At 31.9% G+C, this 24796-nt stretch overlaps 3 protein-coding genes across 15 annotated transcripts in view; all 3 read left to right on the forward strand.

The window, feature by feature from the left end:
• The window catches only part of ab (BTB/POZ-zinc finger protein abrupt), a 41282-nt gene extending 30597 nt beyond the window's left edge, over window positions 1–10685 (forward strand). For 4 of the 5 annotated variants that reach the window (XM_081987427.1, XM_081987425.1, XM_081987426.1 and 1 more), the window contains 2 exons: window positions 3382–3658; window positions 3817–10685. In XM_081987427.1, coding sequence (XP_081843553.1) covers window positions 3382–3658; window positions 3817–4540 — 1001 coding nt within the window. In that variant the 3' untranslated portion in view covers window positions 4541–10685. The remainder of the gene's footprint in view (window positions 1–3381; window positions 3659–3816) is intronic. The other variant, XM_081987428.1, reaches the window with a different exon arrangement.
• A 929-nt stretch (window positions 10686–11614) lies between these two features.
• Window positions 11615–15715, forward strand: LOC145733672 (lysosomal aspartic protease-like). The gene is made up of 9 exons (XM_081986603.1): window positions 11615–11935; window positions 13716–13869; window positions 13921–14047; window positions 14434–14552; window positions 14633–14820; window positions 14872–15027; window positions 15081–15246; window positions 15300–15392; window positions 15448–15715. Exons 1-9 carry the CDS (start codon window positions 11829–11831, stop codon window positions 15595–15597), a joined length of 1260 nt encoding a protein of 419 aa, XP_081842729.1. The 5' UTR covers window positions 11615–11828; the 3' UTR covers window positions 15598–15715.
• An 8198-nt stretch (window positions 15716–23913) lies between these two features.
• Window positions 23914–24796, forward strand: part of by (focal adhesion protein tensin) — a 151079-nt gene continuing 150196 nt past the window's right edge. For 5 of the 9 annotated variants that reach the window (XM_081987375.1, XM_081987376.1, XM_081987381.1 and 2 more), the window contains exon 1: window positions 23914–24302. In XM_081987375.1, the coding sequence (XP_081843501.1) occupies window positions 24219–24302 (84 nt within the window). In that variant the 5' untranslated portion in view covers window positions 23914–24218. The remainder of the gene's footprint in view (window positions 24303–24796) is intronic. The other 4 variants (XM_081987379.1, XM_081987380.1, XM_081987386.1 and 1 more) reach the window with 1 other exon arrangement.

Here is a 24796-nt window from a genome sequence, read left to right on the forward strand (position 1 = left end):
CTAACTTTTTATATAAAAATTATGTACAGAACATAAGCAAACTAAAATCGAGTTTAAGACTATTTATAATAGTAAAAGTAAAAAATTTTGGCTCTAAATGCTACGATATTAGTCTTGAACACTAATTTTTAGAAATCAATTAGTCTGATTCCAGTGATTAATTGAATTCTAGACATGTTTTAATTTATAAAGTCCTGAAAATAGACTTAGTAATGTCATTTCTAACCTTAAAATTCAACTTTTAGTATTTTTAGTAGTAAAAAATGAGATTTATACGCAACAATGTTTGTCTTGATTTTCGGACTATTTTTAGTGCTCAAAATCCAGTTTTAGACACTCAACAATGGATTGCAGCTTGAAAAAACGAATTTTAAGACTATTCCTAGTAGTAGCAACAAGTTTTCAGACTATTCAGTACAAATTTGCACTCGCACATTGAATGTTCAGTTTTACACTACCTAAAGTCTAAAACTGTATTTTTACTATCTTCAGTGTCAAAAATTCACTTGTAAACCTTACAGATGACCAGATTTGAATCCTTTTGAACCATTTTAAAGTAAAATTTACAATAACCCAGGTAGACATGTTGGTCATTTTTGAATAATATCCAGTGAGGGTAGAACACTCTATTTTCTATATCTCATCATCAATGTCATTCACATCACATAACGAGTATTTATTTTATAAGTACCTGTTTCAAATTTGATCAAAATTGCTCCCGCGGTCTGAGAGTTATATCAAAAATAGCAATTTTTTAAACTGAAATTTGAAAGTCTGTATTTTCGTTAGGAAGCGTTCTTCAGGAAAATTACCTTTAACATAAAACAATTTTTCTAGTTTACTTAGGTAAGTATATAAGTTTGTATAATTTAAACGTTGATATAGTTCATCCATCAGCAACCTAAGCCTAATTAACCGACATGGCAGAACGGTAAATTAACCTAAAAGGGGCGCCCCTGTTCGGATCAATCCTATTCCTTTTTCTCGCCTTTAGTGCTTTATTCTTTTGTTCTATCCTCAAATTGCGCACAGAGCCTAAGCTATAATAAACAGTTCGCATTGTCTGTTTTCGTCTTGCTCGTATATATCGATATTCCGACACTGCCATTATCTCTCCCCCTTTTTCTATTTCCGATTTGATGTGAAGGGGTTCGACCCGAATTGTTCTAATGGCAAACGCAGCACCATATACGAAAACCGTTTTAGCTTGCCGATGCAAAAATGATTGGACGGACGATTTACTTATAATAAGTAACATGTTGTGTAATAAAAAGCATTTTGAATGTTGAAATAAAATTAACTAAAAGTGCAGCGAAACCTTTGGCATTTCAGATGCCAGGACGTCCAGCCTCAGCCATGCAGTACATCAAGATCAGGACGAAATGAAGTTTGAAGAAGGCTCGACGTCGCTCGACGTCCGGTATAACGTGAAGTACGAGTGCCCACTATGTGATAAAGTACTCGAAAATCTAATAACAGCACGAATACATCTGGATGAGCACTATCCAAGGGAAAGCCTCCGATGTCCGGTGCCAAACTGTGGAAGACTATTTTCTCATCCAAATTCAGTGAGAAATCATATGCGACAGAAACATTTCGAAGAATGGACTATTATGAAACAGATTAAATGGACAATGTAGTAATGCACATGTCAACATGTTCAACATAAAATCGTGTATTTCTGTCAAAGTTTCATGTAATACTTATATTAAGTGATTCACGCACGTTCGTTAGATAGGCAACCAGATATATGCTAGTGGCTGTGTAAATGTGTGGTACTCTTAAAGCATGATCTCCGGATAAGTTGCATTTGGCGTTGAGTGTCTATTTCAGTATTAACTCTTATGGTGCGATAAGTAAATGAGTTTTAAATTAAGTACCAAAAACAAAAAAAAACCTTCTTGCTTATAAGGTGTAAGAATTTTCTACTTCACTATTTTTACATTCTTTTTAGAAGATAGTTATGTTGAACATACTAAAAATTTCAACATTATAGTGACTGATTCTACCTGGGTCAACTCATGGTTATCCATAGTCACTCAAATGAAACTAAAAAATATGGTTTGGAGTTCCCTAGACGTTTCTATATGGTTTAGTGTAAAAACAGTTTATGGATCCATCAGAAATGAAAATTGCAAACTTGTAATATACAGTATTTATTAATATGTAGTTGGTGTTTTAAGTTTTAACTGTTTTTATGGATGCTCATTCTAACCAATTTGATTAATAGTTGAATCAACATCTATTGACTGTAATAAAATCCAAATTTTTGTAAAAATCCTTTTCTGAACTCAGGAAGTTTACATTATTTAGTAACTATTATGGTTTTAAAAACTGATCTAACATTATGGATGTTTAATCCAAACTAAAATAGAAACTGCAACTTGATATTTAGAAACCTTATGCAACTTTCATTACAAATTTGACTCACTGTTTTTACTCTTTTCATGCTATCGAATAGTAAATTTAATGAGAATCTCGGAAATGTGCTTAAAACAGTCATTTTCTCACTCCAACTGGGTTTTACCAGTGATTTTGTCCTAGACTGTTTTTTCAAACTGTTTTTCTGGTAGTTTAAACTTTTATCCCTGCCTGTACCAAATTTTGTAGTGTTTTTTAGACTATCGAGTAGGAAATTTAATGAGAATTTCAAAAATGTGCTGAAAACAGTCATTTTCTCACTCCAAGTGGGCTTTACCAGCGATTTTGTTCTTGACTGTTCTTTCAAACTGTGTTTCTAGATATTTTAACTTTGACACCGCTTTTCTTCCTGACTGTACCAAATTTTGTAGTGATTTTTTCACGTTATTTAATAGGAAGTTTAATGAGAATTCCAAAAATGTGCTTAAAACAGTCATTTTCTCACTCCAAGTGGGTTTTACCAGTGATTTTGTCCTTGAGTTAACAGACAGAGCATGTCTTCAAAGTCATATCTCGTTATACTTGTAACCTTGTAAGTTTTAAGTGTCGTGAATTTGGAGGTGACTATGGTCTCTATTATAACAGTGAGAATCGATGCTCTGTTGGAAATGTTGTAAACCTTCTTCTTGTGACGAAACTTTGAAAAACTCTTTAGATATAGCAAAGAATAAACAAAAACGAACGGTTTCGAACAACTTGTGCATATTGAATTTCAAGTAGAATCCTGTTACACACAAAAGCACAAATCTGATTTTTTTATACTTTATTTACAAAATATAAATAGTTTAACATTCTTACAATAAATGTTTCATTCCTTAAGTTTGTAAATATCTTCGATTACAATATAAATTCAACATTGACGTAGATTTTTATTATTCCTGTAGCCTTGTGGTATCAGTAAATTGCACACAAATATCTCAATACTACGAGGTGGTTAATTTGCGTTTTTTTTTGTTTTAGTATCAAGACGATCATTGGACATGATGCGAGTACGAGCAACAGATCCCCGTCCATGTCCGAAATGCGGAAAAATCTACAGATCAGCGCACACTTTACGGACCCATTTAGAAGACAAACACACGATATGTCCTGGATATAGATGCGTTTTATGTGGAACGGTTGCTAAATCCCGAAACTCTTTACATTCACACATGTCACGACAACATAGAGGTATTAGTACGAAAGACTTGCCAGTTCTGCCAATGCCAGCTCCGTTTGATCCGGAATTAGCTAGCAGGTAACGTTTACTTTGAAGAGTTGCATACAAAAAAGCAAACTTGATAAAATGTAACATTTTTGACCAACAAATTGTAAAGAAAACTCTGCATGTCTGAAAGAGAGTCTTTCCATTTAACCAGATTTTTGTCATTTATATAAAAAACTTTGTTTTGTTAGGTTGCTGGCAAAAGCTGGAGTCAAAATCAGTCCAGCAGAATTACGAGCAAGAGCTTCACCTACAGGTCCCAGACGATCAGATGTAAAGTTAGACGCTAAAAGTGCCTATTCAGGTGCTGCCTCTGAAGCAGGTAGCTCGATATGCGGAGATAACGATCCCGAAGACCTTACCGTGTCCCAATCAAGGTACGGTGGCTTAGATTTCGCTATGTCACCGCCCTTGAGTCACCAGAACAACTTTAAAACCAACAGGTTTAACGCTTCCGGTCCAGCTGTGGCTGCAAAGAGCATAGATTCCCTTCAACACTTATCCAAAGAACCTTATCCTGCTCCTTTAGCACCACCTGCTTCGGGTGCCAATACGACAGGTTCAGCGCTCCTAGACACATACCTGCAGTTTATAACTGAAAACAGCAGTATGATGGGCATGATGAACCACGAACAAGCTGCGGCAGCTATGCAAGCGGCTAAACTGGCGCAGCTGAACGCGATGAGCATGGACAAAGTAACGCAACAACATTTCCTAGAAAAGATGCATCAACAAATGCAAAGCGCTAACGATTTGATGATAAAACGTAGCGACGATATTCGACGTGGAGACAGCGAAATGATGATGAATGATCGGGGAGACCGCGAAAACGAAGAACCTGATTCATCAGGTGCTGAAGATGATGACTATAGTGACGAAGAAGTGGAGCCGGAAAGTGTTAAAGCCGGTGATTAAAAGCAAGATAAGGTTAAGTAGTAAGTCAGCCGCCACAGTTCTTGCCATAGTGTGTATAATTCCATCCCAACTACCTCAGTTTAATCTCGTTAGAATAAATTGTTGCTTCCTGTTTACTTTGTTGACGTTTTGGCAACGTCTTAAAACGATTTTGCCAAATCTATACCCGTTTTAGATTAGGATTTACACTTTACAGACAAAGTATAATTCCATCCGTCTACCTCATATGTTAGTATAGTGAGCACGTGCAAGATAATAAGGGTTAAATCTGTATACGGTAATTTAGAAAGAGACATGTTTATACCTCTGCAGTGCATTATATGTATACACTGAAGTATATACCTAAAAATTTGATGTTTTTAGATGCATCTAGTAGCTTAGAGTGATCTTTATGAGGCATAATAGTAGTGATTCTCTATTAGGCAATTGGTTTGGAAATGGCTTATTTATAATATGTCAAAAACAAATGTTTACATAAACATTTTTGACATCACGTTTAAAAAAAACAATACAGCTTAAAATCCTGACAATGCATAACGATGAAATTACATAATAATTTTTCTTTAGGTGTTTACTACATTTTTAATTCAGTTATACGACAAATATTACTTTTGGTAGTTGCGATTTTTTACAACTGAAATTTATCTTTTTTTAATTTCTATTTGTGGAATAAATTATATAATTTTTAGGATAAAATCAATAACTATAACGTTACAAGTCCGGGAAATGGCAAGTACAAGTCTAGATTGTCTTTGTCTTCCGGACAAATTAAAAGACTTTTGCCTTGAAAATTGACTTGAGAAGCTTAAAAATTGTCTTTGTAACCAGTTTTCAGACCATTGAAAGACTAGTACTGAAAATTGACTTGTAGACACGAAAAACACTTTTTTCTAGAATTTTTGACTACAAATTCACACATTTGAACCTTGAAAATTGACTATTATTCGACAGGAAATTTAATGAGAATTCCAAAAAAGTACTTAAAACTGTCATTTTCTTATTCCAAGTGGTTTTTACAGACGATTTTTTCCCTGACTTTCCTTTCAAACTTTGTTTCTGGCAGGTTAAAATTTGACACCAATTTTCTTCTTGACTGTACCACATTTGGTAGTATTTTTTCATATTAATGGATAGGAAATGAGGATGAGAATTCCAAAAAATTACTTAAAACTGTCATTTTCTCATTCCAAGTGGTTTTTACAGACGATTTTTTCCCTGACTTTCCTTTCAAACTTTGTTTCTGGCAGGTTAAAATTTGACACCAATTTTCTTCTTGACTGTACCACATTTGGTAGTATTTTTTCATATTAATGGATAGGAAATGAGGATGAGAATTCCAAAAAATTACTTAAAACTGTCATTTTCTCATTCCAAGTGGTTTTTACAGACGATTTTTTCCCTGACTTTCCTTTCAAACTTTGTTTCTGGCAGGTTAAAATTTGACACCAATTTTCTTCTTGACTGTACCACATTTGGTAGTATTTTTTCATATTAATGGATAGGATATGAGTATGAGAATTCCAAAAATTTACTTAAAACTGTCATTTTCTCATTCCAAGTGGTTTTTACAGACGATTTTTTCCCTGACTTTCCTTTCAAACTTTGTTTCTGGTAGGTTAAAATTTGACACCAATTTTCTTCTTGACTGTACCACATTTGGTAGTATTTTTTCATATTAATGGATAGGATATGAGGATGAGAATTCCAAAAATTTACTTAAAACTGTCATTTTCTCATTCCAAGTGGTTTTTACAGACGATTTTTTCCCTGACTTTCCTTTCAAACTTTGTTTCTGGCAGGTTAAAATTTGACACCAATTTTCTTCTTGACTGTACCACATTTGGTAGTATTTTTTCATATTAATGGATAGGATATGAGGATGAGAATTCCAAAAATTTACTTAAAACTGTCATTTTCTCATTCCAAGTGGTTTTTACAGACGATTTTTTCCCTGACTTTCCTTTCAAACTTTGTTTCTGGCAGGTTAAAATTTGACACCAATTTTCTTCTTGACTGTACCACATTTGGTAGTATTTTTTCATATTAATGGATAGGAAATGAGGATGAGAATTCCAAAAATGTACTTAAAACTGTCATTTTCTCTCATTCCAAGTGGTTTTTAAAGACGATTTTTTCCCTGACTTTCCTTTCAAACTTTGTTTCTGGCAGTTCAAAATTTGACACCGTTTTTCTCCCTGACTGTACCTAGTTTTGTATTATTTTTTCAGGATATTCGATAGAAAATTTAATGAGGATTTCAAAAACGTGATTAAAACTGTCATTTTCTCACTTTAAGTGGGTTCTACATGTTTTCTAAGAAACACTTAAGCACTTTTCACATATTTCCAACATCGATCCAAAAGTATTTGCACAATCAAACTCTAAATTGAAAATTCAAAATTTGTCTCGAAATTAGTTTAGTAAACTTTAATTGTACATTTTGAAAATTTTAGTTTTTATTTTTTCACAAAAAATGGTAGATTTTTTGAAAAAGTTACACCTTGTCGAGATACATTTCCAGTAAAAATTTGTTTGTTCAAATCGGGAATTACAGTATCATAAAAGTACCATAATATTGGTACTATATCACTGAAATTCACACCATACACTAATTTGATCTGAAAATTTCAAATTCGGTGTCGATTTGACATTTCCGAGTTAACCTCTAGAAAGTCTTCAGTCATTTTTGACTTTTTCAGCTCCCTCATTAAAGCTTAATTGTCACTTGGTGACAGCATACACCAACTTTGATCTAAAGCTATTTGCACAATCAAAATCAAAATTTTTCTAGAAAAAATTGGAAGGGCGAAAAATTTGAAAATTTCAGTTTTTAGATTTTTGTAAAATATTTAAACTAATAAATTAAACATATATAAAACAATTATAATAGTTAATAAATGAATCTTTCGTATTAGTCTAGGTGACATTTAAATTTATTGTGTCTGTGTTGGTTTTGATAAAATTCATTAATTTCCTTTTTTTTATTATATTATAATACCCTGTATAATAATGTAAACTAAATTTTGCTTTTCTTTTATAAATTGTTTATTTTTGACCGATACATATACATTACATACTCAGGTGGAAAGGGTTTGATTTCAATGTTTTGAAATTAAACTTTCTACCGTGGTTTGTATACTATTTTATTCGAACTTTTAATAAATCATTCAGTTGAAATATTGATTGCTAATAGTCTCTAACAATAAGGTAGTATAGGTGTATGAGTAGTTATGACTTCAACCATAATAAACCACTGGTGATTTGTTTACAATCTTGACAACGTCATTATTGTGCTATTCCGTCTTTAATATTTTGAGCTGAAACGTTTCTTAAAGTGCTAAGGAGATTTCTGAAGACGCAGATGTTACTCATCATATCCTGAGCTGCGAGCTGTTGCAGAGGTGGCCCAGATATGACAAAACGCATATTGACATTCACCCGGGTGGAAAGTGACATTTACCCGGGTGGAAAGTGACTACTTTCATCTTTCCACCTGGTTTACACATAAGAAATAACGTTATTACATACCTGGTTGAAAATAAATATTATTTTAACTTGGCAACATTGATGTAAACATGAAAAGCCATTTCAACCAACTGCCTAATATAAAAAAAAATTGTTTACGAGGCAATAAAATTTAAAACAATCCGTACTGAAGTAATATTGTTTTTTAGGATACGTGTGATACATTGACAGTTTACAGACAAACGGGTAAAGTTTTGAAATCTACAAAGAAAAGCAAAATTGCCATACTTACATAATAATTATTAAATAACAGGTAAAACGGTACAAATGATCCTTTTTGCCTTCTCGATAATAATATTTTTATATGTAACTTTAAATAGAGCCCGCAATTTTTAAAGAGACAGTATAGAGTACTTTATAGCTTCCATGTTTAAATAATGCTTCCGTTCAAAGCAATTCGTAGATGTTACAATCAAATAATATAATATTTAGTATACATAATATAAAATATTATTGTATACGGAGAATCGTATTTATACATTAATAGTAAAAGTAATTTTATTCGTCACTCAGGTACACAAAGATAATATCATCAAAAACCAAAGTACAAAATGTCCGTATCACTAAACCTTTAACCCGCATTATGTCAGTTTTATAATATTATATTTTTAATTAAAGGCAGTGATAATATTTCAGGTATATTTTTTACATTAAGCATAAACCACTACTTACAGAACCAGATTCATCAGTCACTAGGATTTAAGTAATGTAGGGCTGCTATTAGGATTTTCTTAAATAAGCTGAGGTTTTCCACTAGATGGGTAATAAAGGTGTTCATATCTAGGATTTTTCTTTTAATTTACTCAGACATGAAAAGCAATTTGATAAACGGACACCATGTATACGTCTAAGGTTGTATATACATAGAAAGTATGTCTGCTTTATGCAGAAATTCGTTTGTGATTTTAACTGATTCTATTTTTTCTTCAGTGCTAACAGAGGTCTTCCTATGTTTAAAGTGAATTTGTACTTAATTTTCATTTAGTAATTGTACTTATCACTTTTATTCTGCTTCTTATTTAGCTGTTAATTTGAAACCTTACACTAAACTAGTAGAACTACGCTGAATAATAGCTATACACATAGCTATAATAGGTTGTTTGTTAATTATTGTATAAGAACTATTAGATGTAGATTTATTGTTAATTGCCAACAAGTATGTACATGCGTTCTTAGAGATTCGCACTTAAAAAGTTATATTTAAAATAGTAAGCATCAGTAACACAGCCAGAGAATTTAGAACTAAAACTGTTTTCAGTAACCTAACACACGGGTCAGTTTATGGTTTTTATTACATAATAACACATTTTATTGTTTAAAGGAAATTATGTAGATATATGCGTTAGGTTTATATTTGTGAATTGTTACACTGCTTTTACCTTAGAATTACAATTTTTTTGATATTATTTCTTTTTTGCTCATTCAGTAATAATATAGTTTATTATAGTGTTGAGCAAACGTTTTGTAATATTTATTTATTCTCAGGGTTTGGTTATAATAGCGTCTGATAGTACCCTGAAAGTACTATTTCCTGCCTACCTCAACAAAATAATGTAGTTTAGTGTGATTTGAATATCCGATAATAGAAATTATGAAGTTAAGACAAACCTTAAAATCCTGGACAACAGTTTGTATTGTATCCCAAGTTTAGTTGATATTATTATAAAACATTAATACTCCATTATAAACATCCAAAACCGTGATTAATTACTCAGGATAATGTTGATTTTAGTTAGTGTGCCATATTTTTTATATTACATATTTTAATAGTTGATCTTGTCATTTGTGTTGTTTATTTTCGATTAAAGCCTCCGTTGATAAGAAATGCAAATAAATGGAACATGTCGTTCCTATAAATAAGATATAACGGTTCTCCAACAATAAACGTTCGTACTTAAATCGTTGTAAATATTCCGTTCCTCTCTGTGTAAATATGCCTTCCATTTTATGGAGTATTGTTGGGGAATCGGGTGCCTTTTGAGAAAAAAAAATTACAGCTAAGCTAATGCAGCTGACAAGAGTTCCTAAAAACCGATTGTCCCTAGCACGGTAACGTTCTATGAAAGTTAATATGTAAAACTGTAGAAAAGTAAATTTTTGCCTACTAGAGGATGCCTCTAAATAGTAGAAAGTAACCTGATTTTGTTCGATATATTAATTTGCTAAAAAAGCTATCAGGCATGTATTTTTATCATTGTTTCTCTAGCTAAAGAATTGTGTAAATTCCTACCTATGGTAAAAATCAAGGTAAAATAGAATGACCTCACAATCATTTTACTTTAATATTTGCCAAAATAATAGTGAAAATATAAATAACCTACAGTCTGTCACAATTTAGCATAGTCATACACCGTAATAGGTACCCACAACTTATTAGAGTGTAATTTGCATTTCTTGAACCACCGTGTAACTGTCAAAAACAAGAAAAACTCATCAAAATGCACACAATATCAAAATTTTGTTGTTTTTCTGATATTCTGTTCTTTAGAGGTAGGTGCAATAAAAATCTTGTTATATAAGTTTTAGAAGTTAATTTTACATATTTGCCATATTTTTATGTTATTAATACCTTGTGTATCATTTATATTTGATAAATATAAAAAAAGACTTAAATATATAAGTTGTATTGTTTCCTTTATCCTTTGTATCCTTGGTATGTGTCTAATACTAAAGTGACAAAAGTTCTGTTTATTAATCAGGGAAATGATTATTTAAACTTGACCACCATAAAAGCGATGATTGTTTATATTTATTTGTGGAAAATTTTGCTACAGAAGTGATATACTGACTACTACTTTAGCATTCTAAGAAAATCATTGAAGAAATTGATGAAACAATCTTGTTTAAAAAACATACATTTTTTAAAATATAACTTGTAATGCTTACAATTCTACAGAACAACATTTCCAACAGTTTCTACTATTGTACATTTGCATTAACAAATATTGCTTTTTATTCAGGTTTGACTTGAAAGTTATTAATGGAAACTTCACAGAGAGATCCAACCTAAATGGAAAAATGTTTATATTGAGTAAAATTCACTAAGATCTACGAAAATATGTATTATTTGAGATTAGAGGCAAAGATTACAACTTCTGACAGAAATATCAAATATCAGATAATATTTTTTCTGAGACCTCTTAGCGATGTAGAAATATTGAAATAATAGGAAAAAAACAACAAATGTCACATCTTAACTATGTTACATTGAAAGTGATAACATAAGCTCATTTTTCAGACGAAATTAAGTTAGTTATTGGAAACAGCTGAACAAATATTATCAGTCTTATCTAAATAGTAAATATTGTATAACAGCAGGAAACTCTGTGACAAAGTTGCAATTTTTCTTCAATTATAATGATTTAACTGAGGTATTACTATTTCAAATTTCTTGATTAATAAACGATTGTATAATGATATTAAAAACATGAATATAAAACAATAAATTGTAACAAGTTTAACTGATATGGCAACACTGTTCCCAGTACCATGTGGATACCGTTCTCTTAAAATCAGGCTTTACCGGGCTTAAATTGGTCGTACTGGCGCTGTTTGTTGGTTAGTTTAGTACTCTTTAAGACTGTTCAGTTGGCTACTCTGATCATCAGTTTGGTTTCCAAAAAAGGGGGAATCACCGGCAAAAAGCTGTTTGCGCTTCTGTTTCACGCTTTTGCTTATTCTTTGTCGAGATCTGGTTTGGGTAACAGCCAGGCATTCTTTTCAATCTTGTCTATATTAATTTGATTTCATTTTATTGAACAAAATGCTAAGATCACGTTTTTTAATATCGTCACTATGTTTACTTGGTGCAATTTACACTGGTGTTTTTGCTGAAGAAATCCAGCAAAAGGACAAGGAAGAAGGACTTACGTAAGTTGTTGAATTAATATTAATATACCTACTTATTTTTTAGGTATATTTGAGTTTTAAAAATATTGATATTTACTTAATTATTTAGTTTTTTTCGTATATGAGACCAAATTTGATGTTTCCTAGGTTTTTGAAGAATAAAATACTTATGCTATAGTTTTAACAAAAGTAAAGACGAATATTTGTATAGCAATAATTCAACAGTTGATCACCACTCGATTAATTGTGGTAGGATTTTGTAGAGACACCCTGTATTACCACATTATTCAATAGCTCTTCTAAAATTTAGCCATTACAGTGTTCTTACTATTTTCAACACTTTTCCAACTGAATCGTCTGTCAAACAATGTACTCTGTCTCAACGTTCAATACAAAATCTCCTGAAACCATCATTTACATATACAAATGTTTTTGGTTACTATATGAGGTATAATGGTGAAATCTATATGCTCTGTTAATTGGTTTTGCCACCCTGTAAATTACTAATTACTAACTTAAATTGGTTTGATGAGAATTATTTAATATTGATTGCAGTGTTGACATCATATTTCAATCTGTCATAAACGTGGAAACTGTCAAATACCACTCCATAAAGCTGTAAAACTACAAAACTTGTTTAAAAAGGATACAATAGTTTCATGAGTTGTTAGAAAGTCTGACGTGTTACTGTCTATTGTCAATATACGTTAATCTATCACAATCCTGGTAATTGTCAAATACAAAACCATAAACCTATCAAACTATAAAACATTGTTTAAACTTATAAAACTACAAAATCTAATTAAAATCACTGTCATAGTTAATACAGTTGTTAATCATACTAACTGCTTGTTTATACTTCTATGAGTAGAAATTGGGTAGTTGTGATGTGTATCTGTCTATTGTAAACATATTTCAAGCTATAAAATGACTAAAACTAGTACAATCAGTTAAAATTTACAACAGCTTTATGAGCAGGGTTTTTGACAGATGTGACTTTAAGCTGTTTTCTTTGGAGCTAGTACCATATGTCAAAATACTGTCTGTCAAATATTTCTATGAAGCTATAAAAGTAAAAAAACACGCTCTAAAGAATACAGTTGTAAATAATTTAATGTTATAGGTCTATAAGTTGAATTTAGCCGTTTATGACTTGTTCTAAAAAAATCTAAGAACAAAATTCTGTTTGTTTTGAAATCATCAAAATTATAAGTAAGACACTTAAAGGATTTGCACAGTATAAGAAAATAGAAATTTTAATAAAATTTGGCAACTTTTTGGGAAAAATTTAAGAATTGACAACATTTGAGTAAACATTACTTTGTATAACTAAAATTAAAAGTGATGTTTATAATCCACTTCAAAAACTGCTCTTTTATCAATAACTTCACTGAATCATGATGTATGTACAGTACTTGTGGATACCATATTCCTACAATTACTTTTCTCTAATCAGTGGTTTGGATTTGGTTCTAATATTAGCAATACCATTATCAAAAATTTCTGTCGGATGAATCATCCAATTAAAAGCTTAAGGTCAAACTTGTACAAATTATGTGTGATAAGTCAGCAAAATACTGAATTTTTAGCTTTTATATCGTTTAATATTACTATAATGCTTTCTTTATGGATACATTAGATGTTACGCAAGTGTATACAATGTGTAACAAAAGTGATAACATGAATTATTACTAAACAGAATAATGTTTGATTGAATTTAGTAAAGTATCAAAATACCCTTACAAGTACTTTTAGGAGTGCATTATTTGACCTTTATAAATTTGTACTTTGTGTTTTTCAGGATTCATTTGAACCGACAGAAAACTGCATTTGAACAACACTTGAATAATGCCCCATTGCTGAAAAAACACGGACTTAACATGGAATGGGTTTACAAAAAACATCATCCTGGCAACCGAACAAACGATTCCATTCCTTTATACAGATACATTGATGTAAGCGTGCATTGTTTTTTTAATAAATGACACTTAACTTAATTTTTACAGAACGAATTCTACGGTACTGTTGTTGTTGGTCATCCTGGTCAAATTTTGAATGTTGCTTTTGACACAGCTTGGTCAGTGTCTTGGGTTATCTCATCGAGATGTAGTTCTTTTAAACACGCTGGGTGCAGTAAGTATAACTTTATTTTTAATTCAAATTTAAAAAAACGAATCGTTGTCACTGTCAAATCCTACCTATTTCATTGAAAATTATTAATTTTGACGTGTGTTGACAGTTTCCTCCAATTTTCTCACCTGTAATTTACATTAAAATTGATTTACTTTTTATTTTTGTTTTTTGTGTCATTTTGACAGCAGAATCATATTTCCAAGGTCAAAATTTACCGTACGTCAAAGAAAATCTTGAGAACTAATCTAAGACATAAGTAAATTTCAATATGACGGCACAGTGAATGTCGTCACTGCCACTTCTCCTGAGATAGAGTATGTTCTTAATTAATATGTTTACATTGGACTAACAAATAAGTTGTGTACATCAGTATTTCTTTGTCGTAGTGTTCCATAAGAGCTATAACCATGATAAATCATCAGAATATAGAGCAGATGGAAGAAAATACCAAACACCTGAAGGTGCATATACTTTAAAAGGTTTCTTTTCTTATGACAACATTTCGGTAAGTGCTTTGACATTTGTTTTATTTTTAAATTTAATTCTTTTACGCCGGATTTATCCTTATTTTTATTATTCCTTTAGATATCACACTCAAACGTGACTAATTTTTCATTTGTGGAAATGACAGACGTACCCTACACTTACTTATTTAGTAAAGTAGATGGAGTATTTGGATTAGCTCTGCCAACGGATTCTTACACACCCTTTTTTTATACTCTCCTGCAACAGAAAAAAATCATAGAACCGATATTTTGTGTGTACTTAAATAGGTGAGTTTTTCTAGAAACAGTGTTATTCTTGAAATAAATATGTATTTCCAGGGATAAACAGTCCAACCATGGTGGTAATGTTATAATGGGATTCTTAGAAAAAAGACATATTCATCATGTACGCGATCAGAACAATAATATAGTGTATGACGAGGTGACTTATCTTCCTATAAAAAATTCCAGTTTTTGGCAGTTTGATCTTGATGCGTAAGTGGTTACACAAACTATTTTCCAAAGTTTAACAAAAAGTGTTTTTACAGTGTTTACATAAACAAAACAAAGGAAACACCTATAACGTTTTGCAAAGGTGCTGGTTGTACGGCTATAACTGACACTAGTTCCAATAATATACTTGGACCTAAAGACGACATTGATCAGATTCACGATGCAATTAATGCTAAACCCTTCTATTTGGACAGATATACAGTAATACTGTTTTTAGTGTAAGCTAACATTGACGTAACTAATAAAATTTTTAGGTAAATTGTGACACAATCAACAAACTGCCAACACTCGGTTTTACTATTGGGGGTAAAAACTTTACTCTTAAAGGACCTAACTATACAGTTAAGGTAACAATTAAACTGCAAAATCTATCTTGAAACTAAATTGTATTACATTTTTCAGTTATCGTACATGTCCGTTACTGTGTGTCTTTCGGCTTTCGTACCTCACGAATACAACAACTTTTGGGTGTTAGGAGGAGCATTTTTGTCTGAATATTATACCATTTATAACGTAAAGGATAAGACGTTTGGAGTGGTAAAATCTGCTTAATTAGTTTATTGTGTAATTTTTTCTATTTAGTAAGTGTGCCATGATTTGTAAGGTTTTTATACTTTAATATTGTAACAGTATAGATAATACTGAAATAAAAAATGTGTGTGTTGTTCAATTTTTTCGTTTAATTCCTGCTCATCTGTGATCTTATTACAGAACTGAGCCATAAAGATTGAACAAACAGGAAAGGTCATATAACCCTAAGTCTGGTAAAAACTAATCTTATGGTTTTTATTGTAGTTGCATATTCTATGATCCTGAGTTTAACTGAATTTAAAAATCAGCAAAATCTCCTTTGTTTCTAGAGAAAATGCTGTTTTATATCTACTTCCTTCAAAGGAAAAATACATATATTGCGATGGCAAATCAGTTGTAAAAGATCAAATAAAATGGTAATATTGGTAATGTATGAAAGTTAAGTTTCATACATTATTGAATTCCGAATAAAAAGGGCTTTCAGAATCTCACATAAAAACATCAGGATCGTATTTCAAAAAATGAAGTTGATGATGGTTTTGCAAAAACAAAACGTCGGAATGAAAAACTGATAATGCCACTTAAATACTAACGTTACAAACAAATAAAACGTAAAACCAAAAATATCACTTTTTTTCAAAATATCTCGAAAACCGAAAGAGAATTCGATGTTTTCTGAATGTCACTTTATTAAGACCATGATTATTCAACTTCTCTCCCATTTAACCAAATCTGTATCTCTAACCGTTTTCTACATCCCCATAGTGGCCCTTTTTATCCTGGACACACTCTGTATAATAATAGCAATTACCCATGGAAGTATAAAAGTCTTCGAAAACCGTTTCAAATAAACGAGTTATTCAAAGTTAAACAAAGAGTGTCAAAATTGTTGGCTGGATTACTCGCTTCACTTTAACGCTCTCTAGCGGCCAAATTTTAAAACCAACCAACCAACTTTTATACGTCGATGGAAAGCCGGTTTCATTGACTATCAATAGACATATAAAAGTCATAGAAAAGTGTACCAAATAAGCTAGTTATTCAAGATCAAAGCAACGAGTGTCAAAATTTTAAGGTAGAGACCACATTTTCAAGAAAAATATAGTTTCTGGCCTCCAAAATAGATTTTGTGAATATCTCCTAACGTAGTAGAGGTACGGAAAAGATGTGAAGGATGAAAATTACATAAAATAGGTAAAGAAAACTGAGTCTGGACTTCAAACCGTTAAATTCAGACCAAAAGTGCATACAGGGTGGCCAAAGTTTAACAACTTTCACTCTTTTTACTAATTCTGTACACCAAGGTGACTTTGGAGCAGACCACTTGAAAAAGGAGAAAAAACTCAATTTTTGGAGTGGTTTACCGTTGCTGTCCCTCAAAAAACAGCCGAGCTGTACCCAGGCAAAGTTTTGAGGCACTTTCTCAGAAAAATGGTGTTTCTGGTTCCCAAAATAGATTTTGTTGAATATCTCCTAAAAGTAGAATTACGGAAAAAGTGTGAAGGATAAAAATTGCGTAAATATGGTTAAGGAAACTGAATCTAGACATCAAACCGACAAAAGCTTAGACCAGTATAGGAAACAAGCAAATTATTCAAAAATAAAGCAAAGAGTGTCAGAATGGTTGAGATAGATAACTCGCTTCACTATAACGCCCTCTAGCGGCCAAACTTTAAGTCCAACCAACCAACTTTTTGCATCAATGAAAAGCCCGTTTCATTGACTATCCATAGACGTATAAAAGTTCGTAGACAAATGTAGGAAATAAGCAAGTTATTCCAAGTAAAAGCAAAGAGTATCAAAATAATTGAGCTGAATAACTCGATTTACTTTGACGCCTTCTAACGGCAAAATTTTAAGTCGATGGACAGTTCAGGGAAGATTTAAAACACTTGTAGAGGACTGGCACTTTTTAAAAGGATCTCAGCATAGAGGTTTATGGAATTTTAAAAATTGTTCTAGAGGCCTCTGGCAATTTAAAACAGTTCACGAAAGGTTTAAGACACTTATAGAGGACTATTTAAATTCCAGGAGTCACCCTGTACGAGTATATTATTCATTCTTGAAATACTTCTATAATAGTCTTAAGTTGCTGTAAAAGAAGAAGAAGTTCAAACTAATTCTACGACTTTATTGTCACTTTATTGCTGTTGTGATGGCAGACAGCCATGAATTTTATTTGTAATCCACAAGATGTGGAAATAATCATCATCTTTAATTGATGTGTATTATTAATTGATTGTACAAGTAGAAATTTCTGTCCTAAAATGTATCTTATACATTTTACTATAACATGTATCAAATAGTGAAAAAAAAATCATGTCGATTGTAAAAGCACAACCAATTTATGTTGTCTCTAATCAAAATTTATAACCAATGAACGATATCACACAGCAGTTACAGTACTTTTCAGCAAGCACGCGATTCATATTTTTTAGTTTGAATGGGAACATGCAGCATGCAGTAGCTGGAAGTCTACAGTTCGAAGCTTATTTATACAGCTTCAGTGGAGATGCAATCTGTGAGTTCCAAGAATCGTCGTGCTTTACTGTAACCTGGCAAAATGAATGTGCCTTATGCCGCATGTATTGAAATTTATTGGTTGTTGGTTTGTTTCGTAGCAAGTTGGACAAGATAAAAAATTGGAGAATGAGGAAGAGCCGTTCCGCGATAAACGTGTCCGAACCGGAGACATGGAATTCATGGGAATGGTTCTAGTTACAACTATATTCAGTTGTTTGAGTGTCGATGTTTCAATGTAATTGATTGAACAATGTTTGTTACAAACCGAGAACCGTTGGTACAATCTTTGCTTTGGTTAGAAAATGTGTATGTTTAGTAAATGCACTATAATACACATGTTATTCATATTGCCAATAATGTGCCCAGTCTATTTTTGTGTATACTCATTGGAGTGAAATCCATCACCCTGTATACAAGCTCTCTTAAAAGAATCCAAAAGAAAGAGATATATAATCTCTAAGTGGTATTACTAACATATTTAGTAGAATACTGGACGTTCCAAAAATATAGTCAACAAATACCAATTAAACAGGGGACAGTAGTAGAAAAAGAAACACTTAAAGTGATTTAAGAATTTTGAATCACCTAGGACAGTTTACTTTAAAATACTTGACACATGGTGAAGGATCACTTATTAGTCTGCAATATGGGTAAATTTCACTGGTAAATGACCAGTAAATTATAAATTCTGGTTTGTAGTGTTTTTCAGGTTATTTGATAGGAAATTAAATGAGGATTCCAAAAATGTGCTTAAAACAGTCATTTTCTCACTCTAACTGGGTTTTACAGGCGATTTTGTTTTTGACTGTTCTTTCAAACTGTGTCAGTTCACCAGCACATTATAGTTTAGTTTTTCTGTATACACTATAGCTCATTTGGTTCAATTTCGTGTGACTATACACAGTATCCAAAGTATCAATTTACTCTTTATAGGATCGCTTCTTGATTCGTTTCTCGTGTTTCGTTGCCCCTCCTCGGTCTTTTCTGATAAACGATCAAGACCACCACAGCGTACTCAAGATAAGTATCAAAAAGTCATGATTAGGACATTTATAGGTCCGTATTGTAGTCACAATCTGTGACTTACAATCAGATTTAGTTTCAATTGGAATTTTGCTCGGAAACTTGACACGCTCATACTATGGCGATCACCATCTGGTTATTTGATCAGTAAGGAGTCACAACATTTGTAAATTGAGAGACGATTATATGAGCTATTTCACTAAATTTGGTTCACAAACTGCTACCACCCAGGTGAATAAGAGATTTCTCTTTTTATTTCCCATTGTGTGTTAATATACGGTTTTTCTTTCTTTCAAGAATGCAAGTATTACCATAATCGAAACCAATACCGAAATTCAATACTTCTACAAACAATGCAAGTGGTACTATAATTTAATACAGATTACATCACCGGATTTATTTCTGTAATAAGTTTAGTAAGTCAAGGTTAGTGGAGTGAATAATAATTAAAACCCATTATGACAATCACTGATGTTTTAATATGAATCATAATTACATATGTTTGTTTTCAAGATTTTATTTATTAATACTAAAAATTGTCTTCTAGTTTAGCATACTATTTTATTTTGAATTATTGAATTACACATTTCGAACAAACCACATACTAACAAAAAATTTCACTTTCTTGGCTCTGAGAGGATAGAGGACAGTAATATGGTATTATTTCTTAAACGTTAAAAATAAGAGTAATGTCAACTATTCTTATAGGGTTGCCGATAATAGTATATTATTAAACGAGCATGTATAATGATAGCTATTATTCACGAAGATGAAGTTTGCGACACGAGTCGGCCAAATGTTAAAACTGTCAAAATTAAACTAATTTAAGTAATGTTTGGTAGAAGTAAAACTTATTTTTGGAATATTTGGTGTTCAACGAGGTTGTGCTTCGATTTATTTGTAAGACATTTGAAGTTTATATTATTAACTGTTCCACTTTTAATAAACCATATTTTCTGAAATAAATGTAAACTTTTAGCACATGTCTTGTTATTTTGGTCTTACGATTGACAGAACTTCCTCCCTGAAACTTTCTGATGTTTTAACAAATCAAATTGTTAAAAATGTAAATAAACTAGCAAATTAAAGTGAGTTTCACTTATTTCTTACTATTGCAAACATTGTCTAAGCTAAGCTGTCCTTAAACTCAACTTGGCCAATTTTGAGGAAACGAACATTTATATTATAAAATAATTTAAACGTTCCCAATTCTATAAGAGTTTTTCAAATACTAATTTAATGCTCACTATAATTCCTACAGTGTGTACACCATAATGCTCCAGCGGTTTACCTCTCGGCTTTTTTGAAAAGGTGTGAGAGAAACAAAAAAATGTAATAAATTTGAGAGAAATATTAAAAATCGAATTTTCAATAAGAATATGATGCATTGTGATTGTTAAAACTCAGCTTTAAGCATATAAGAAATCCAATATTAACTTACAGTGCTGTAATTTACAGGGTGTCCCTGAAAGGTGCGGAAAAAATTGTACTAGAAATTCTTGAGGCTTAAATATGACGTTATAACCCAACTTACTTCAGTCCAAAAGTTGATAATTTTGGAGATACAGAGTGTCAAAAGTTCAATTTGGGTTTAGTTTTTTTTAATTGATGTATTGTCACAAAATTTGGCTAAGACGGGTTTCGTGGTATGAAAAATCCAAATTTGCTCTCATTTTTCTTGTAAAATGTAGAGGCTGCCACGTACGACACCTTGTACACATTTAAAACCAAATAACTTTTTTGAGTAACCCTGTATTTCATTTTTCAATAAAGATTTTCATTATTATTTAAAAAATTTGCTTCATGATGACCAGGCCTAAATTATTATAGAAAAAAAGTGCCTAAAATGCCTCATATTATCTTGAAATACCTCAAAATGCCTTTAAATTATTTAAACTGCCTCAGAATGTTTTCTGAATGTTTACCTACACATTTGTGGCATTTTTAAATTTAGTTAAAGGCTCCTGGTATTGGGACAATGATAAACCTTCATGAAATATACCCTTGACATTTTTTTTTTGGTCACGTGGCAGTTTTTAGGTCAGATTAATTAAGTAGCATATCTGATTTTACAATTTGACATTTTGACCCTTGTCAATAAAAAAAATGACTTTCTCAGGTTACCTGATTGCTTTTCCAAATTTTGAAGATCCAAAAGCTTGAAATTCCTTTTTTTTAAAGTCACGTGAGTGTTCATTCAACGCAAGAGTGTTTGGTTTGTGGTTTTACAGCTTCATGGAGAGGATTTTGACAGTTGTCATACTTAAAAATACACTAAAATTAAGTCAGAAGTAGACAACCAAATGTTCAAAAATTGTACTGCTGAAGATATAAAATGCATTCAGCCAAAGTCACACTGATTTTGTGTGACAGAAATTTAAAATTTAGACCATTTTATCTTAAGTAACTTAAAGTAGCAAAAATACTTACTATTTTACTTCAAGTAGTATTCTGCACTTCAGCTATGCTTTCATGCTATTTCTTACTGCTACTTCTTCAATTGTTCGGACAATGATCCAAGTGCTTAGACAAGCAATTAAGAAATTGAACTGACTAAGGGATCGCAATACCTTACAATAAATAGCCGAGAAATTGGGAAAGAAAGGAGTTAGAAATTATCCGCGAAACTAAACGGTTCGGTCGCGAAAGTTAAGGGAACTCTACCTTGACACTTACCCTCGTCCAAAATGGTTTGTGAATTAATTATCATGTAAGTACAAACCTTATAATTTGAATTAAACCAACTTATGTCTGACAATGCTTTTTATAAATTCAGTTTTCATTTAATCTTTCTTTATTAGTTTCTCTATGAATAAACGTTGTTGTTTTTGTTATCCAATCTTTGAGTTTAACTTGACTACGACCCCAGCCTACACGTCCCCGCGTTACGACTAAAAATTAGATCGTGACAATATCAACATTGCAGAATTAATAAAGCATTAGCCTCAGAAAGTTAGCTTTAGTAAAGTTCAAGTCTAACAGTTGAGAATATATCCATATTATGCCAAATAGACACAATTCTAATTTTTTTAAAGGCGGTGTAGAAAAATTGCATAACAAATTAACTATAAATAAGCGCAAACAATCTAATGATTACAGTGCTGTTACTTCCGGTACTATAATATCTGGTTATTACTAATTACACTTCGTGATTTAAACAAAAAATGATTAACTTCCTGTATGTAATAATTTTATGGTGGCACTTCTGTGCAAGTTTAAGGAACCAACAAAACATACTTGTTTCCTGCCTTTTTGGCGCAAAATTTATGTTTTTTTCTTTAAATGGTTAAGTAAAATGCATCACGTTCCACTGTACCGATCATGTTCTCTTGACAATAATAAAACCTTTCCAAGGTCAATGCACAGAATGTAAACACAACAAAACGATTGTAGCTTTAACAATGGACAGCTGCATGGTCATTGATGGTAGCCTGCGCCCATCGAACCCGAAGTCATTAAAGGCTGCGAACCGACTTGCCCGCCCCCAACTTGTGTGTGTTCAAAGCGGCGGTTCAAACACAAAAATACCAAAATTCGTAGGCCAAAGATTACTTTTGATGTCATCTTCGGTCACTAATAAGGCTTTGGATTGGGTTACAGATGATGACTGGCCTAATAGTATGGTTACGTGGTGTTACAAGAAGGTGGACCACTTGTTTGGCATAAATATACGAATGTTGTGTTTTCAGAAAACTGGAATGTGCTAACTTCTAAGAGAGATTCAGATTTTGGTGCACGTTGTAATATATTGAAAAGTGGTGGTTATCCCTGTACCCCCCTGTAAAGAATACTAAAAATGACCCTAAATAAAAATTGTATTGTGTAAAGAGAAGTCCAAGAAGAAAATGCTGATGATACGTCCTTAATGTGTGACATTGAGGAAGGCGAGTGTGGATTCGTAGTAGTTAGTGTATAGATAATTATTTTTGTTTGTAATTTGAATTGTCAATCATATAGGATTTTTTGATCCTTTATTTCCAAAATGAAAAATATCCAATAATCAGTTTCAAATATTTCAGTAAAGGCATACTTATTTTCCTAGAAGGGATCATAAAATTGATAATAACCCTAGTAGCACACAATTATGGCAAAATAGTATATTGTACAACAAGGGTGAATAAGATGTCCCTATCGCACGAGGACAAAAAGTTGAGCACGACGCCGAAAGAATGGAATAGAATTACTTACCAAATTTCACACAAATAAACACTCAATGTTTGTAACGTTTCCGTGTTTACATTATCAATCAACTGACATCCATGCATGTGTTGAATGGATTTGATTCATTGTAAATTGTAAGTTTGTATCATTTGCTTTATCATATAATAAAGTAAATGTTTTTATTCTTTAATTGAACACTAACTGAAACTTCAACTGCTTTTTCATTGTCTCAAAACATAAGCCAAAATGCAATGTTTTGATGCCAACTGTCAGTGAGGATGACAATCAGAAGAATTATTTTGTTTACGTTCAAGATCAGCTGTGATTGGTCTATTTCATATCGCACGCTGAAAATTGCCTGTGATTGGTCTATTTCATATCGCACAGTAGCGGAAGCCTAGGATTATGTATTTGTTCAACCGTTGGCAATTGCCTACTTATACGTTCTCTAATCTAAGTAACTTGCTAAACAGTAGGGGAGAGCTTAAAAAACCAATAATTATAAAAATTGTTTCTAACTTTTGTCCATGATTTACCATATAATCGTCCCATCGTTGGCGGTGCGAAGGAGGCTGCGTCTCAAGTTCCGGACTGCCGGTGCCGGCCCCAATAATATGTCAAATAACATTCAGTTGCGTCCGGGAAACCGAAAGCTCAATACAGAGCGCACTAATGTCGACCGTACAGTAAACACGGATCGCACGTGTCGTATTCGACATGATTTAGCCAACACTACAACTAATAAAGGACAAATCAGCTTTACTAACAACACCCGCTTTTGCCATTTTGTTTTGTGTTTTTTCAGTGTTTAGTTACCCCCTGACATTACCCCTTAATCATCATTTTTTTAAATTTTTTGAACATACCTATTTAGTGTAAATTATTTAATTAAAAAAAAGTGCAAACTAAAGACTAATTTATTGGTCCATAACGAAATGCCGTGGATTAAATCATGTCTTTGTAATCAAGAAAAGAAAAGGACCCCCACAATCAGTCCACCGATTCATCTATTATTAAAGGTAAATTTTGTAATAATTAGTGTTTTTATGATAATTATGACCAAACGGATTTAAATAAATGTGATACGGTTTATATTGCATAGTTGAATTGTATTTAACATTTTTTATATTATATTATATTTTTTATTCTGATTTATATTTTTTGTTTTATATTTTTTACAGGGTTACGTTTATCTGTTTACCCTCCTCTTCAAAACTGTAAAAAGTACTGTAAATCACTTCGTTTGATTAACAATAAAATCAATCAATAACACTACGTAATAAAATTTGGATCATGTTTGGTCCCATCGACAAAACGTGTTTTTTTTGGGTTTCTTGGGTCCCAAATAGTGGGAAACGACCATTGAGAGCTCTAGGAAAATTTGTAAAAGCTCAGTAAAAGCGGAAAAAACGCACTTTTTGAATTTTTGCCAAAATTTGCTCTATATTTCAACAGTGAGCAGAAATTTCCGGTGTTTTTGTCAATGAAGCCGACCACGATTTCTAAAATTAGG

The sequence above is a fragment of the Ips typographus genome, linkage group LG9 (assembly GCF_016097725.1).
Source record: "Ips typographus isolate SLU linkage group LG9, UJ_Ityp_2.0, whole genome shotgun sequence".
Classification (NCBI taxonomy): Eukaryota; Metazoa; Arthropoda; class Insecta; order Coleoptera; family Curculionidae; genus Ips; species Ips typographus.